We start from the raw sequence: 17,411 nt of genomic DNA, 5'->3' as shown, positions 1-17,411 counted from the left end.
CTGTTTGACAGCTTAGGGAATTTTGATTCAGCTTCATGGTAGGGCTTTCCAGTTCTTTGCATTTCCCGTAGCATATTAACTCTCCTTATTCTCTCCGCACAATCCCGATCGTCGGCCGGGTGGTCTTGGTTACAGTTTGCACATTTGGTTGTCATCTGGCACTCACCTTCCAGCTCATGCGACTTGAAGCACTTCTTACATCTCGGTTTTGCCTTGCAGTGCTTGACCGGGTGACCAAACCTCCAACAGCGCATGCATTGCTTCATTGGGAACACGTACATTTCAGCTCTGAAGGCGCAGTTGTAGATCTTCACCAAGGGTGGTACCTTATTTCCCTTCACTGTCACCTTCAGGTTCCAGGTGGGAACTAGTTGGCTCTCCCTCTTTCGCAAAACACGCAGAATATCACCGTGTACTGTCGAGATTTTGCAGCACTGGGTATAACCAAAGTAGCGCCGATAGCGCATCGGGGTAGTAGGAGGCAATCAATGGGTATTATCCTTAACATCCTCCCCCCGTTGACACGTTGTGTCAATCGATGAATCCACTGAAACGTTGTCCTCCACAGGCAAAATCACAATCTTGCTTACAAATCGTTTGACCTCACCGTTAGAAGTCCGGATTGTTACTACGCGGATCAGTCCATCCGCGCCGGGATGTGTTTGTATGATGCGACCAAGCCGCCATTGAAGTGGAGCCATGTTGTCCTCTCTGATCACTACCAGCATACCCTTCTTGATCAACACCTTATTCTTGTACCACTTTCCACGAGGTTGAAGTTGGTTCAGGTACTCATTTGACCATCTGTTCCAAAAGTCCTCTTTCTGTTTCTGCAGATGTTGCCATCGGGATAAGGAAGACGTCTTCACTCCGCTGTAGCTTGGTTCTGGTACTGCAGTCAGCTCTTGACCCACTAAGAAATGGGCTGGAGTCAACGCCGAGATATCGTTTGGATCTTCGGAGAGCTGTGTTAGCGGTCTTGAATTTAGTACTCCTTCGATCTGCACCAGTGCTGTATTCATCTCTTCGTAGTTCAGTGATGCTTCGCCAAGTACCTTTCTCATATGTGATTTGGCAGCCTTGACACCAGCTTCCCATATACCACCGAAGTTCGGTGAACGAGGTGGTATGAACGACCAGTCAATTTCCTTTACCGTGCACAGTTCGTTGATCATATTCGTTGTGCGCTGAGACTGGAACAAATCGTAGAGTTCCTTTAGTTCCGAATGTGCACCGCGAAAGTTTGTGGCGTTATCGGAAAACAGTTGACTCGGAATTCCTCTGCGACCGATGAACCTTTGAAGGGCCGCCAGGAACGCCTCAATGGTCAAATCAGAAACGAGTTCTAAATGTACGGCCTTTGTACTCATACAAATGAGCACGCAAATGTAGGATTTCAGCTTAGTTGCCTTCCGAATTCCTTGCCGAATGTAAAACGGTCCAGCATAGTCTAAGCCCGTTTTCAAGAACGCAGGAGAAGGAACTACTCGACAATCCGGAAGGTTACCCATGTACTGAATGACTTCAGGTGGCTTCAAGCGGAAACAACGGAGACATTTCTTGACGGTCTGACGGACCACATTTTTTCCTCTTATAGGCCAGTAGCGTTGACGCACAATCGCTAGCAGACCCTGTTGACCAACGTGCAAATGTTCCTTGTCCAGTAGTGCAGTAATCAAGATCTTCGATGTATGGTGGCTACCGGGTAGTAGCAACTGATGTTTGTGGTCGAACAACCTTTACGCATTCTTTAGGCGTCCTCCGACACGCAACAGTCCTTCCTTATCGATAAATGGTGCCAACTGTAGCAACTTGCTTCCCTTCACTCGATTATTCTCCAGCATTCGTATTTCATCAGATAAATAAACCTTCTCTTTGCACTTGTGCAACTATTTTGGTTGTTGCACTGCGCAACTCACAACATTTCGATCTGTTTGTTTTCTTTGACGACAGTTTTGACAAATCGGTACATGTAGGCCCAGATTCGCTGAAGCTTCCGGAAATTGCTGTAACGTGTAAGCAGCTCACATTCCTGGATACCAAGGTACATGTGGCAGCATTGTTGCGTAGCTCTGAACGGCGCTGATGGTAGAAGATTTCTCCATGGAGTCGTGTTGCTTGATAGTGCAGCACAAAGTGGGAGGTAAACTCCTTCTAAAGCTAAATATCACCACGAGACCGATAGCGAACAAGTACCGTGAGGGAAAGTTGAAAAGCACTCTGAATAGAGAGTCAAAAAGTACGTGAAACTGCCTAGGGCGTGAACGAACCATTGGTGATGTTGTTGTAGATATACTCACTATGCAGCATTGGCGGGCCATACCACCAGATGCTTGCATTCTGCAGTCTAGTAGCTGGAATCCAACGGGAAGCGATATCTGCAGGGTTGTTCTCGGACTCGATATATCGCCATTCCCATTGTTGCGTCAGCTCTTGGATCTCACGAACTCTGGTACCAACGAAAATTCCTAGACTTGGAGGTGGCTTCTCAAGCCAGCAAAGAACAATCTGCGAATCACACCAAAGGATGACCCCCTTTATCTTCATATCCAAATACTTGATGACCGAAGTTACAAGCCTTGCTAACAGCAGCGCACCGCAAAGTTCACCTCGGGGAATCGTGAATGGTTTCATCTTCTTCTTGCTGTCGTGTTTCTTTGGTAACGGTGCAACGCGGGTCTTGCTGCTCAACAAATGCATTGATACACTGCTGTTCGACTTCAGGCATCGTAGATATACGCACGCTCCGTACGCTGCCTTGCTTGCATCCGAGAATCCGTGTATTTCGAATGCAATGGCGCCATCTTCCACAATTCTTCGAGGAACGCTAAGTTCTGCAATGCTTTGCAGCTCTCCTCTAAACTGCCTCCACCTTGCTTCTTGTTCCGTGGGAAAGCGCTCATCCCAGTAATGTACTATATGAATAGCTTCGCCGTGATTGTCACTGGCTCCAAGAAGCCGAGTGGATCGAAGATCTTGGCTGTTTCAGACAGTACGAGGCGCTTAGTATAAACATCTTGATCCTCCTGTGACTGCAGATCGAACAAGAAAACATCCCGGGTAGAGTCCCACAATAACCCAAGAGTTTTACTGACTCCGATTGTTGTGTGCTCTTCGATTTTTGCTTGTTGTTCTCGGTCCTTGAATGTTGACGAGGAGTTATGTGGAGTTTGCACACCACTTATGCAAATCGAAGCCTCCACGCTGTAGCAAGGCAATCAGCTGCTGGACGTCATCCATATAAAAAGGCCTTTCGTACCACTTCTGCCACAATCCGAAAATCCTCATCTTCATCGTCAGCCAAGCAGTAGCACAGAATGGAGCACAAGATGACTGTTTTCAGCACGTGCGTTTCAAGCTTATCCGTGCGATTATTGCGCCAATAGAACTTGAGGTAATGGAACATTTTGATAACGTCAGCCTTGAACACAAACCGATATTTTCTTGAGCGCATCGCAATGGCTACCAACGAATCCTGGAGTACCGGTCCTGCAATCTGCACATCGTTAAGCGACAGGTTGCCTTCCGACCGTGCCGACGCGTCAAACACCACGCGTAGTTTTGTGGTTGTGCTAGACGGCTTCAATACTGAATGATGGGGTAGATACAATCCTTCATCGCCTACATCACCTTCACGTAGCTTCTCGCAGTGCCCCAGCTCAATGTACTCCTTGATAAATGCTGTATACTGCTCCTTCAACTCTGGATGTTGGTCAAGCCGCCTTTCAAGCTGCAAAGTTGCTGCATGAAGTTCGACTGCGAGCCGGAATCGAGAATAACTCTCAAACGGTGATAGGCTCCTCTAGCGTCTTCAACTTCGACGACGGCTGTCGAAAGGATCACTTGTTTCTTGCAAATCTCCTGCGATGTAGCCGTGATGCTAGTGCACGTGACATTCGCTGTCGGTTGAGAAGACTCGCCTGGAGGTGGATCCTTGTCGGATTCGTTACCGCTCTCCTCCGCTTCAGGTTTAGGGCGAACCGAGCTTTCTTCGAAATGCAACTGCGTGTGATGCTTCCTACCGCAACCGCTGATGGTACAAACCCTAGATCTGCACTGACTGACTCGATGTCCTTGTTTAAGGCCTTCAAACACAACTGTTTTTCCTTGACCTTCCCCACACGCTCAGACATGGGCATCTGCTTCAAGACCTTGCACTTGTTGACGTTGTGTGAATCGTCGCAAATTCCACACGTTTCCTCAATTTCCTGTTGTGCTGCATGCACTCTCACGGTAGGCTTCGGGTTGGGAACCAATGACCTTTGCTTCCATGTTTCGACAGGCTTTTTCGCTGCATTCGCTTCACAACGTTCGAGAGTGAAACATCTATCTCGATGAAACTGGATCGTTTCCTTGTATTTCGGGATTTCCTTGTGCTTGATGGTATTTTCCCACTGACTGAGCGTCGCATTATCAAGCTTCGACGTCAGGAGGGAAATCACCAAATTCTCGGACATTCCCAGCATCTTCTTGTCGTGGAACTCCAAGCCTTCTACGTGCCGCATTCGTGGCTGCATTCATCCACAAGCTTTCTTAACTCTGCCGCACTTTCATTCTTCATTTTCGGGAGGTTTATGATTCCATGCGTGTGTAAGTCAAGGATTGTGCGCTTGTTCTCGAACCTCTCTACGAGCACATTCCACGCAGCGTCAAAGTTGTTTTCGTTGAGGATTTGCTCGTTTATGACATTCTCCGCCTTTCCTTCCAGCGTCAGGTAGTGTAGCTTTGTTGCGTCCGACAAGCCCGGATACTTCTGCATCAAATCTTGAAACAGCTGCTTGAAACGAAACCACTTTTCGTAGGTCCCATCAAAAGATGGTAACGGGACGTGAGGTAATCCGGGTACTTGGTTGGCGATGGCAGGCTGTCCCAGAGCGACAGGAACGGGCGCTGGCAATGCAACCTGTGGCACAATCTGCTTCTTACGAAATGTTTCCAGAGCAGTGCAAATTTCCACGCGAAGATCCTGCTCGAAATCAATGAACTTTATTTCCTGCTCTTCCCGCAGGTCAGGAAATTCCACATAGACCTCGTTTTGTATTAGGTTGAATTCGTCGTAGCAGGAATCCACCAAACGAAGATACGTTTCTAAATGGTACACAGTTACTCCTCCAGCTCCAGCTCGAATCATCATATCGTGAATGCGTTCCATTTTCGCTATCACGGCATCCCTTCTCACGGAGAACGCTCAAAGCAATTCCAATGGTAATATTCTGTTTGATGATTTTCTGCGGGTTATTACTTTATTCAATATTCAAATAGCCCAACATGCTTTTCTTCACCAAGAAATCCCTCAACTATTGATTTGGTCCTAACTGATTCATGTCAACTTTGTAGCCAATTGGTTACCCATACTGACTAACTTTTAAAATATCCCAAGAAATAATTGCTAGTCCCAACAGTTCTACTTTCAATTTCCATAGAGCTGATTGTGTGCAATACGAACACTTATGGAATATAGCTTTGATCCAAACATTCCTTTGCAAACCAAAGATGAAATTAATTATGCTCTTGACTACTTCTATAGTTGAAGCAAGAGTTGCCTCAGTACCAAAATGCGATGTTAAATTTGATTCAACTATTATAGACGATGATCTTCAGCTCTTGATCCGTCTGGAAAATGTCCGTAGGAGGCAATATCAAAGAAAACGAGACCTGCCAAAGGAACAAAACTTTTGAAAATAATGGTTCGTAATTAGACCCGAGTTCCAAGCCATATTATCGAGCATTCAAATAAATGTGTAAACCACTTGCGGTGAAACCCACTGGGCAGGCGACCCGAGCAAAGTCTGAGATCAAATTGAAATCTAAATTTGATGTTGTGATTTCGCTGATAATGATTACTCAGGTTGTTGTCGTTTTGGTCGTTTTAACGGTTAAAATATCAAAATTAAGAGCAAACATATCTTCCTGTGACATCACATTGAAAACTATTTCTGCTATCAGTGAGAGCAAACTGAAAACCAAATTTGCTATCCATTTTTCCTGTTGATAACAAAACAAGTATTCAATTTGATGTTATGCTAAGGCAATGAAAACAAACCCGTAACAACATATTTTTAAAGAGCAAATGTACAACAAAATGAAAACAAAATTTGGTATCAAATTTGTCAATGTGTAAACTGAAATCAAATTATGATTTCAGTTTGATGTTGATATCAAAACTTGATTTCAATTTGCTGTCATTTTGATGCTGGACTTTGCTCGGGGATACGGCCATGCTTAACGGCGATTGCTGAATAAGGCGTGCATGGCCGCGGCAAGACGGTGACACGGAGTCACGGGTTCTGCGATGCTCAAGCAACGGCCATCGCGGACTTTATCTCAGGTGAGTGAGTAGACCAGAAGTGTCTGTGTAGTGGACTTTTAACAAGGATATCAAATCCGAGTAGTAAATCAAGCACGTACGGTAGACGCGCTAGTCCAACCGCCACGTCTCTGTAGTTACCGGTAGACTAGTTAGCTGGACTGCCGTCGTCGTAGTCGTCATCGTCGTCAAAGGCATGTGTCAGAATATCGACCACACAACACAATTCACATCATAGTGCTATTATAGTTCAGAGCATTTCTAGTGCCAATCGTATATAAAACGTGTCGCGAGTGCTGTGCATTGTTTGGTATTGTGTTGTCACTGATTAGTAAGCACCTACCACCTCCCCACGCAATTTTTTTTTCGCGTGGAGCGACATCTCCTGGAATAAAAAGGAACCAGTGCTGACTGTCGTGAAGCATATTTGCTGGCGATATCACCATAGAGGTAACTCTAAGACCAGAAGTTCCCGAAGAAACGTGCTCAACTTTTTGGCTCAGCTCTGGTACTCTCTTCGGTCCCAAGCAAATCGATTCACCCCTCGAAACATAGGAAAATCAAATAACCCCTCATTTTATCTGTCAAACTTTCATAGCGAATCAAAACAATGATTGCGTAGTACTAAAATTTCGGCTAGAATGGGATACGTTAATCGTTTGCTTGGGACCAATAGGCTAGTCAAGTAGTGAGCCAATTTAAAATCGTTAGTTTCGAATTGATTGTTGATATCACTTTCGATCGATCATCAGTAAGGATGGCATGCACCAGTTACAAAAAAGTTGTATCGGATTCGGAGAAAATTTGTTGCCGCGGGTACTGCGGTAATTTGTTTCACTTGATCTGTGCAAAGGTGGATTATTCTACACGAGGCGTTGGGAACTCATTGCCGGAATCTTTTTTGGATGTGCGATTGTTGCGCGGATGTGTTTTCCAGCGACCACTTTAGGAAAATTACGTCACGGTGCACTGCTGAAAATTTACCTGATGAAGCTTCAGTGAATTCGCTAAAAGACGACATAGCTGGGCTGAAGGACATAGTAAATGTTCTTTCTGCAAAGGTAGATGCCAAACCTCCAGCTCCCCTTTTGAATCCTTCATGGCCGAAAATCTTTGGGTCGAATCCTGTTCCCAGCACTCCGAAACGGAAGCGTGATGAGAACCTGTCGTCGGCGAAAGCTCCGGTTACTCGTGGGACTAAATAAGCCTTTAATACGTCGAAAACAGTGCCACAGCGTGAGGATCTGCTATGGATTTATCTGTCAGCTTTTGATCCCAACACTCTAGATGATGACATCGCATCACTAGCAATTACCTGCATGAATCTGGGCCCCGATGTGAAACCTAAGGTTATTAGTTTGGTGCCTAAGGACAAAGACCCTGCCACACTTAGCTTTGTGACTTTCAAAGTGGGCGTTTGTAAAGATTTGAAGGACGTTGCATTGTCAGAAGAAATATGGCCTGAGAACGTGTATTTCCGTGAATTTGAAAATCGCTCAAAAAACCGTCAAGTCATCAGTATTGGTGCGAAACCACCAGCGGATACCGGTGGCCAATAGTATCCTCTACATTGAAATCAATCAATTCACCGCTGCTTGCTGAAATCAACCCAGAACGCATTGCTTGCAGCATTGTGGAAGCCCCTAGTCCTTCCGACCCAGTCGTGCTTGCTGTTTGTTCCTGCCTTCACAGTCGTTCTGGACCTGTCGTCGAGGTTGGTGTCGGGGTCTTCCAGAACCCTCTTACAGGCAAGTATTCCTCACGTATCAGCAATTCGTTGGTTGATAGTTCTTTGGCTTCCAGCATATCGTTACGGCCTGACTCTACCGAAAACAAACTTCTCAATTCCGAACCAAACACCAGGATGGTTCACCTAGAGCAGCAACGAGTACCTCAACGTTATCTTCCTTCATCATCGTTCACTTCTTCACCGGGCCGCACTGCACTCAGAACATTGGATGCCCCTAATCCCTCCGACTCAGTCGAGCTTGCTGGATCCCACCGTCATAGTCGTCCCGGTCCTGAGTTCGGAAACGGAGACGGGGTCTTCCAACCTGTGACCACAGGCAAGTACAGTTGCATAGATGAATATTTGTCAAGTTCTGATACCTTTTCGAGTTGCAGTTTACCTTCTTGCGGGACACACGCTGTATTTCAACGCGGTTTACGTGTGTACTATCAAAACACCAGAGCACTCAAGACTAAATTGGACGATGTTTATCTTGCTGCGCTTAACGAGGAGTTTGACGTTTATGTCTTCACGGAGACATGGCTTGATGGGAGGATCAATTCTGTGCAACTGCGACTGCGACTCCTTTAGTGTCTACCGATTGGACCGTAATCTTGTCAACAGTGTTCGTACTCGCGGAGGTGGTGTTCTCGTAGCTGTTTCCAACGCATTTGCCTCTTGCCAGATCGCCTATGAACAATTTACTTCGATTGAGACTGTTTGGGTTAAAATTAGCCTCGCTTCACGGAGCATGTTTATTGGAGCGGTGTACATTCCCCGTGAACGACGTCTCGACTGTAGCATAATGCAACTTCATATGGATGCTGCAGAATTTGCTTCTTCTATGGCTAATTATTCGGACATGATTCTTATGCTCGGTGATTTCAATCAGCCTGGGCTTATCTGGTCGCACTCAGGTCAGGGATTTGCATATCCAGATCCAATAGCATCTGTTACTACTCCGGCCAGCCGCTTGCTTGTGGACGGTACTGGTTTTCATGGATTGAGGCAGATAAATCTAGTTCCCCACTTCAGTCTCATTTCCTAGACTTGGTGTTCGTTAGTGAAAATTCACTTCCTGACTGAACCGTTACTGAGACGCCTGATGTCATCGTTCCTCTTGACAACTTCCATCCTGCTTTGGATATTTCTATCGCAAATAGATCTCAACTTCACTTTGATGAAACTTCGATTGTCTATCGTCTCAACTTCCGGAAGACTGATTTACGTTTGCTGTGACGTTCCTTGTCCGAGATAGACTGGAACGTGTTGAAGCTGTCGATCGCTATAATTGCTTTCTGCGCGACTGTATTTCTGCTTTAGTGCCAAAGTACCTACCGCCATGGACTAACGGAATTTTTCAATTGCCAGTAACAACTATCGCCGCTACAACAAGCTTCTCTACCAGCGGTATGTAATTCGCACTGAACGCAATCTGCGAAGTAATCCTAGGGGATTCTGGTCGTTCGTAAATACTAAAAGAAAAGAAACTGGGTCTCCCGTCGAAGGTGTTTCTGGGCAACGACGTAGCATTGACAACTGAGGATAAATGCAAGGCACTTCTCGAGCATTTTCTCGAACGACTCACCATCGCAAGCTGAAATCAATCTAGCAGTCCGCGATGTGCCAACCGATGTCGTAAACATGGATGTTTTTACTGTGGATGTTGAAATGGTTCTCTCTGCGATAAGGATAACTAAATCTTCTTTTTCACCCGGACCGAGCGTTATGCCATCTGCTGTGCTGAAAAAATGCTGTGATATCTTAGCCGCCCGCTGACCCTGCTTTTTAATCTATCGCTCCATCAGCGTAAGTTTCCCACGCTTTGGAAATGCTCTACTATGTTCCCTGTTTTCAAGAAAGGAGACAAATGCAATGTGGAAAACTACCGTGGGATTACCTCGCTCGGGGTCGAATCTAAAGTGTTCGAGTCGCTGGTCAATGAGAGATTGTTTGGTTCCTGCAAAAACTACATTAGCACCTGCCAACATGGCTTCTTTCCTGGCCGCTCCGTCGAAACGAATCTCGTCAGCTTTACGTCTTTCTGCATGGAAAATGTATCTAAGAAACTCCAAGTGGATGCCATCTACACAGATCTTAAAGCTGCGTTTGATAAAGTTGTGCACGTCATTCTACTAGCAAAACTGGCAGTTGGCTGAGATCGTACCTCGTGCAACGGCAAGTTACTGTCTGCATCGGAAACTACTCATCTTACTGCTTCTCGAACAGTTCCGGAGTTCCACAGGGAAGCATACTGGGACCACTGCTCTTCTCTCTATTTGTGAACGATGCAACGTTTATCCTGCCTAGCGGAGGTAAATTGTTTTTTGCTGATGACCTGAAAATTTACATTGTTGTTCGCAACCAAGCTGATTGCTTAGAATTACAAAAGCTTCTGGAGATCTTTCATGATTGGTATGTGCGTAATTGTATGCTCCTGTGCGTCTCAAAGTAATGTGTAATTAGCTTCCACCGAACTAGAAATGTTATTTTGTTCGATTATAATGTTGCTGACACTGTACTCCAACCAAGACTCCAACGTGTTGATCACGTAAAAGACCTTGGCGTCGTGTTGCATGAAAAGCTTACTTACATTTGCCTTTTCTCAGCCAAAATCGACAAAGCGAACCGTCAACTAGGATTCATGTTCAAAATCTCAAACGAATTCCGGGATCCTTTGTGTTTTAAAGCTCTTTACTGCTCATTGGTGCGCTCATTGCTTGAGTTTGCGTGTGTTGTCTGGAGTCCCTACCAGGCAGTATGGATTGCACTATTTGAAGCTGTCCAACGTAGATTCGTCAGATACGCTTTGCGCTATCTTCCTTGGAGCGACCCGCTTAATCTACCACCGTATGCTGATCGCTGTCGTTTGCTGGGCTTGGATACTCTTGTTGAGCGGAGAAACGCATCGCAGGCTGTCTTCGTTGCCAAAGTTTTGCTTGCTGAATATGATGTGCCGGAGTTACTGGCTAAGATTAATGTATATGCACCTGTCCGTACACTCCGTCCGAGAGCTTTGCTACACGAGGAAGCGCACAATACCAATTATGCAGCTAACAGCTCTCTTGTCGCCATGGTTCGTCAATTCAACGTGGCATCCGACCAATTCGATTTTGGCATCACTTCATCCAGATTTCGTAATCGCTTAATGTCGGGCAATTTTAATGTATGACTACTTTTAGCTTTTAGCGTTTCATTAAGACTTTAAAGCCAGATGGACTAATCATAAATAATAATAATAATAGTGGTAATCTTAAGGGATACAGTTATTATTATTATAATTTATTTATGACACTTCACCACATTATTGTGTGGCATTCGTGTAAGGATAATTAATACTACAATAGATTTTACTCTAACTAATCAGATTTCATTGAACAAGTTACTATCCCTTAGAAATTTTAATATTGCTTCTTCTTTGTCGGTATTGTTAGCTAGTATCATGCATAGTGATTCATTGATTCCGCAAGATTTCCTAGCTTGTGCGTATCCTCTGCATTTCACTAGTATATGGTGAACTGTTATTGGCCTTGGATATTCGATACAGCTGTTTTTAGGGCATATGCTTCGGCTGAGAATACGCTGCATATGTCAGACAAGCCTAAACTAACGTTTGTGTTGTGCACAACTATTCCAGCACCGGTGCGGTTGTTTTCTTTGGAGCCATCAGTATATATCTGCTCGTGGTCGTGATAACGAGTAGTTATGGATTCCATAAACTTCGGTAATACGATGCTCCTGTTTGCGCCTGCTCTGCTGTTGTTCCTAAGGATGTTGTCGATTTTTGGGACTGGTGCATACCACTCTGTATCGGCAGCTCTTAGAATTATGCATACATCTGGGAAACACCATGCGGTTGTTTCAAGAAGAAGGTTTTTTGCTCTTTTTGTCAAGGGATACTCGGTTGCTTCATGGATTTTTTTTCCGTTAGAAATGATGGGGCTAGTTGGAAATGCACCAGGAGCCTGGCGAACTACGTCGTTGTAAGTGGGCCCTTCCATTGTTCGTTCCATTGCTTCGATGTTGGCGCTCGTGATTCCCAGGCCATAAAAACGTTTCGATAAGACCAGTGCTGATCCTATTCTAAGCAGAGTTGATCGATTACTCCTTTTGAGGCGATTGTAGAATCCTATCGCCATGAAAACAGTTCGCCCTGTCAAACGTTTACTTCTCAACTGAACTCCCATCACCACTGTTCCATTCTTCATCCGCAATCATAGAACACTCACACTAGCATAGTAAACAGGGGTGTATCCAAGGCACTATCAAGTAGTTGTCAACTCTACAGCGATGTCCGAGTATTCGTAGAATGTTGATTCTCCTGCGACAGCTTTGTTTACTGGTTGCAAAGTACCTTAAAAAATTTAACTTAGAGTCGAGTAGGATCCCAAGAATTGTCATACTTCTCACTAGTGGGATTGGAGTTCTGTTGATTGTTATAGCCCGACCGCGTTTTCGGTGGTGAAGATGGCAGACGTGAAGTTGTTTGGATTTGTTTGGAGCGATGGCAAAGCCAACAGTAGTTGTCCACTCAACAGCAGCTACAACAGCTTTTCTAAGAATCGTACGAATAGTTCCATGATTAGTTCCTCTTTCTATGAGAATGACATCGTCTGCGTGTAGAAGGATTTCAACTCCAGTTGGTACGACATTGAAAATTGGCTGCATAGCTACGAGGAACAGAGTTACAGAAAGGATTGAGCCTTGTGGCACTCCGTTTTCAGTTTTTCTGATACTTGAGAGTGATCCGTTGGCAGCTACTTGAAAATATCTGTCAGTAAGGAAACTGGACAGAATATTCTTCATTCGTCCAGAAATCCTCTATGCTGCTAATGTACATAATATTTTGGGTCGGTTTGTTGAATCGTAGGCCTTTGATATATAGAGGGATGCGATTTCCACGTGTTCGTTTTCTTCTAGACTGATAAGGGACTCAAGCTTGGCGAGGTGCGAGTCGACGCCCTTGCCGGCACGAAATGCATGTTGGCGTGGATCCAATTTGCCTGTTGCCTCCAGTTCGGTAATGAGACGGCGATTAACTATTCATTCGAATAGTTTACCAAGGCAACTGAGCAGCGTTATTGGTCTGTATCTTTTGGGTTTACTGCGATCTGCATCTGGTTTTTGAATGGGGATTACAATCCTTTTTTCCACTGCGCCGGGAAGCTACCACTATCCCATACTTGATTAAACACCTCCAAGAGGGAGATCTTTGCGGAGTATGGTAGATGTTGCAATAGAAAATAGCCTATGTTATCGGCACGACAACTTTTGGTCCTGTATTCCCTGTAGTTTTAGGGATGCTAGATTCAGCCGCATTAATAACAGTTTTCGTGAAATCATCTACTGTCTGGGTAGACCCGGGACGCAGAGATCTACTAATGAGTTGTTCGTAAAGTTCCCAGTTGGCCTTTTCGAACATCCATTTTGTTCGACGTTTCGGTTCGTTTATGTTATTAATAGTATCTATCAACCAGGATAGATGATCACTGCTCGAGTAGTCTAGCAATGTTTTCCAGAGATATTTTCCATGAGATATTGAGCAAATGGAGACATCAAGAGCCTGGGAGACTCCTGTTGCAGGATCAATGCGAGTGTGACAGCCGTTGTTGAGGACAATCATGTCTTGTTGCACCACTAGATCCAAAATAGCTTCGCCACGTTTTTTTGTTTCGTATGAAGAGTTCTGCATCCTGCGTTGAGATCACCTAATATGAGGATCGGTTTTGGAACCTCCTCTATCTGTTCATTTAACCCTTTGGCTGCATTTTTATCTCTAGGTGGGAGGTATACTGCGGCGACTGTTAGTGCTATTGGAGCGTACAAGTGTACTACGACAGCTTGGATGTTAGCTCGAATAGCTATTTGTTGAAAGGGAGTTCCTTTTTTTATGGCAATCCCAGCACCTTGTCTGCCATGAGAGGAGCACTGACTCAGTAATTGTTTCCCAGAAAATTTGTTTCTATTCTGAAGTTATCTGCATTTGTTTCTTGCAGACATATGACGACAGGTTGGTATTTTCCGATCAAAATCTGTAGTTCTTGTAGATGCGGTCGGAGTCCGCATATGTTCCACTGAATTGCAAAAGACGATGTTTTCTGAGCAATCTGGTAGTATATGTTTCAGAAACAGTTGAAGTTTGTGAGGGTGATTGTGGCACGGTGCTGTTCTGGTTAGAATCCACCTTAATTGATCTTGGGCAGGAGGATACTGGCTCAAGGTATTCGTAACTAGTGTCATCCATGTGCCCTCGAAGATCCACCTCCGGATCTGGGTACGTTTGGCAGTGATCTTCTGTAGGCTTGGCGTGTATATCGGGTTCTGGATTGGTACGAGAAACAGCAGTACTTGACTGATTTAAAAGTGGAAAATGTGTTGCAATACTTGCCCAGGGTTGCGAGCAAACCACGCCGACTGCCGCCAGAGGCTTGTCGGATTGCTCCGGGACATCTCTGGTCAGGGTCGGTGTGGGAAGCCTCGCGCTTGGCGAATCAAAGTGTAGCAGGAAGTTAGTCTTCCTATTCGGTGGTTTGACGTTGATCTTGTGAGTTGAAGGTGTTTGCGGCTCAGTACTATTCTGATTGAAACACGGCTCAGCTGATGTTTTTTCTTTCCATTGTCGAGACGTTTGAATGGATATGGTTCTGATTTTCTTTACTGTGGTTGAGTTTGCATTTATTGCTGTATTAGTGGGAGAGAGAGTAGGAGTTAACTGTTTTAAGAGTGGGAGAAGTGACGAGATACTTGCCCAGGGTTGTGGGCAAGCCACGCCAACTGCCGCCAAAGGCTCATCGGATTGCTCAGGAACATCCCTGGTCAGGCGTCGGCGTGGGAGGAACTACCGGACATTTGTCCGGAGCTGAAGAACACTATATTAAATTCACTTTGATTTTAACTCTTCTACACATAGACAGGTACAAATATCCGTTTTTGCTTTCTATTTGACACTACCTAGCACTCAATACAGTACAATAGTCTGTCAGTAGTGCGCCGCCTCTGAGACACAGTTCAAGGAGTCTATGCTGCAGACTTGTTATCGGGCAGAACATTAGTTTCAAAACTTATAAACTTACAATTCGGTGCACAACGGTGCAAAGTTAACAAAAGCCGTGATATTACCACATAAGCACGTAATCCACACCCACACACTTAGTTGTTTGAACTGTCGAAAATATATTTTGTCCGTCCCATGCGGATAAACGTCGAAAACTGGATTTTTGAAAGCAAACTTACCCGGCAACACACGGCAACGATTATTCCTTACCTTCCTTTTCATCCAGTGCTTTATCGTTCAGCTTATCTTCACTCGCTGCCGTCGGTTCCTCACCGGTGCCGGTTTTCTTCTGCCAAGCATCGAGTAGCGTCCTGGCAGATGGTCTCGCCTCGTAATCCTCCTGAGTGCACACGTAGAACACCTCCAGTATAAAATTATAATCGTCGGACAGCTGGATTGCATCCGGAATGGCCGGCCGCGTGCCTAGCCGTCCGTAGTCCAAATAATCTCCCTCGTCGTCTTCATCGTACTCTTCTTCCTCTTCCTCGTCTTCGTCTTCGGGTTCCTCCTCATCCTCATCGTCTTCATCCTCATCCTCATCTTCATCCTCATCCTCATCTTCATCTTCATCTTCATCATCGTCGTCGTCGATAGTGATGGTACTATCGTCCACCTGCGTAATACTGTCGTCGGGCACCGTAATCACCTGGCCCGTCGTAGAGTCCGGTTCCGTCGAAGCAACCTTCTTTGGCGGTTGTTCTCCCTCCAGCGTTTTGCTGAGCTTTCTCTTTTTTACGGTCACGGAAACATCCTTCTCGTCTTCGGTTTCATCATCCAGCACAATCACCTCGCTAACATCCAGCTTCCGGTTGGTTGGCTTTCCATCGGCATTGCCCCGAATGATCGACTTCATCACGGCATAATCCGCCGAACTGGCAATGCTCTCGTCCATCATTCCCGTGAACGTGTGCGGCGGCAGCAGGGTAATCGTTTCGTAAACCACCAACCCAAAGCTGAAAATGTCCGCCTTGGAGCTGATCAGTGTAACGTCTTCCTCCAGCACTTCCGGGGCAGACCAGATGCCCGTTCCCACGTACTGGGCGTCCTTCTTCTTTTCCGTATCCAGAAAGCCTTCCTTCGTCAACGGCAAACTGACGCCGAAGTCGCACAGCTTGCAAATCCCGAAATCATTCTTAACTAATATGTTGAACGATTTCAAGTCCCCATGAAGGATCAACGCTTCCGTGTGCAGGTAATCCAATGCGTTCAATGTGTCCAACGACATACGTTGAATCTTGTGTGCCTCCAGCGGTCCCAAGCCCTCGGCATATCGTGCCTGTAGCAGCTCTCCCAGCGATGTGTTGCAATACTCCATCGCAATGTATTCTTTTCCCGCCTCCAGTGAGTCGAAGCCCCGATAACCGACGATGTTCGGGTGGTCAAGGTTCTTCAGAATGCCCGCTTCTTCGGTGAGTCGATCCCCGAACAGTTTTGCATGCTCCGGATCGTTCCGTCGTGACAGCATCTTGATGGCCCATGGCGAACGGGTGGCATTTTTCGTCGGAGACCGTCTTATTCGAAGTACTTCAACACCTGGAAAGCGAGGAAAATTCCATCAGTCAGCGTCGCCGTCAAGGTCATATACCTGGTGGATCGTTAGGTTACTTACCCGTTCCGAAGCCCAGCTTTGTCAGGAATGGAGACGATGGCAGCTTTGTGACGCTGGTCAGGTGCCGACTGGACCGATCATTCCCGGAGGAACTGGCCGCCGGTGTCAGGAAGCCATCCCCTTGATGCAGTTTGGACAAAACTTTGTTCTTCAGCGGCGTTTCCATGTTTGGCCCGTTAGAACTATTTTTTACCTCTGATTTTGTACACAACTTGCCACAGGCCAACAGCTTGAACAGTTACAATTTGAGTATGCCTTTTGCACGATAAATCACACTTAATTTACACAGATTTAGCACATTTTCCGTGAAAATGCAGCAAAATAAACAACGACCCCGAACAGACGCCGCGTACTTTCAGGTTGTTGTTGCTGTTGTTGTTGTTGTTTTTGATTTCGATTTTGACGGATTTTGCCAGTGCACCGCCGAGAAACGTCAGATTGAAAAAAAATCGAAGCTTGAACAGTGCGGCCAAATGAGGGTCATGCTTTTCCGATGGTTTATTATCAAGACCTCGCGTGGAAAACAACAAAGGCATTATGGTTTCGATTTCTTTTTTATGAAAGAGTATTGCTTTTTAAATTTATGAATATATGTGTTTGCAATGATTTATCAATCAAATAATACCACAAAAGGTCCATTTTTAAATTTGAACACTACTGGAATTACATAAGATAGTCTGGCAACTGGGTGCTGGGTGGGTATAATGCAACA

At 45.4% G+C, this 17,411-nt stretch overlaps 3 protein-coding genes across 3 annotated transcripts; all 3 read right to left on the bottom strand.

The window, feature by feature from the left end:
* Positions 1-485: 485 nt before the first annotated feature.
* LOC135700039 (uncharacterized) lies at positions 486-1,844 on the bottom strand. The gene is made up of 2 exons (XM_065220430.1): positions 1,744-1,844; positions 486-1,698 (listed from the first exon to the last, which is right to left on the bottom strand). The coding sequence occupies exons 1-2, from the start codon at positions 1,842-1,844 to the stop codon at positions 486-488; spliced, it is 1,314 nt and encodes a 437-aa protein (XP_065076502.1).
* Positions 1,845-4,492: 2,648 nt separating this feature from the next.
* On the bottom strand, positions 4,493-5,152 carry LOC135700038 (uncharacterized). The gene has a single exon (XM_065220429.1). It carries the CDS (start codon positions 5,150-5,152, stop codon positions 4,493-4,495), a length of 660 nt encoding a protein of 219 aa, XP_065076501.1.
* Positions 5,153-15,185: 10,033 nt separating this feature from the next.
* On the bottom strand, positions 15,186-17,074 carry LOC135700015 (lymphokine-activated killer T-cell-originated protein kinase homolog). The gene is made up of 2 exons (XM_065220372.1): positions 16,700-17,074; positions 15,186-16,623 (listed from the first exon to the last, which is right to left on the bottom strand). The coding sequence occupies exons 1-2, from the start codon at positions 16,863-16,865 to the stop codon at positions 15,290-15,292; spliced, it is 1,500 nt and encodes a 499-aa protein (XP_065076444.1). The 5' UTR covers positions 16,866-17,074; the 3' UTR covers positions 15,186-15,289.
* Between the last annotated feature and the right edge of the window lie 337 nt (positions 17,075-17,411).

Source organism: Ochlerotatus camptorhynchus, unplaced genomic scaffold (genome assembly GCF_037179485.1).
Source record: "Ochlerotatus camptorhynchus isolate MF236.1 unplaced genomic scaffold, CSIRO-AGI_Acam_v1.1 ptg000125l, whole genome shotgun sequence".
NCBI lineage: Eukaryota > Metazoa > Arthropoda > Insecta > Diptera > Culicidae > Ochlerotatus > Ochlerotatus camptorhynchus.
The sequence above is the reverse complement of the archived record's forward strand: the minus strand, read 5'-3'. Positions and strand labels throughout refer to the sequence as shown.

Excerpts from the sequence above, each read along its gene's own strand:
- LOC135700039 (XM_065220430.1), bottom strand. The coding sequence starts at position 1,844 with ATGCTGGAGAATAATCGAGTGAAGGGAAGCAAGTTGCTACAGTTGGCA. Across the intron at positions 1,699-1,743 it reads GGAGGACGCCTAAAGAATGC|CCACCATACATCGAAGATCT; the intron begins GTAAAGGTTGTT and ends ACTACCCGGTAG.
- LOC135700038 (XM_065220429.1), bottom strand. The coding sequence starts at position 5,152 with ATGGAACGCATTCACGATATGATGATTCGAGCTGGAGCTGGAGGAGTA.
- LOC135700015 (XM_065220372.1), bottom strand. The coding sequence starts at position 16,865 with ATGGAAACGCCGCTGAAGAACAAAGTTTTGTCCAAACTGCATCAAGGG. Across the intron at positions 16,624-16,699 it reads AAAGCTGGGCTTCGGAACGG|GTGTTGAAGTACTTCGAATA; the intron begins GTAAGTAACCTA and ends CTCGCTTTCCAG.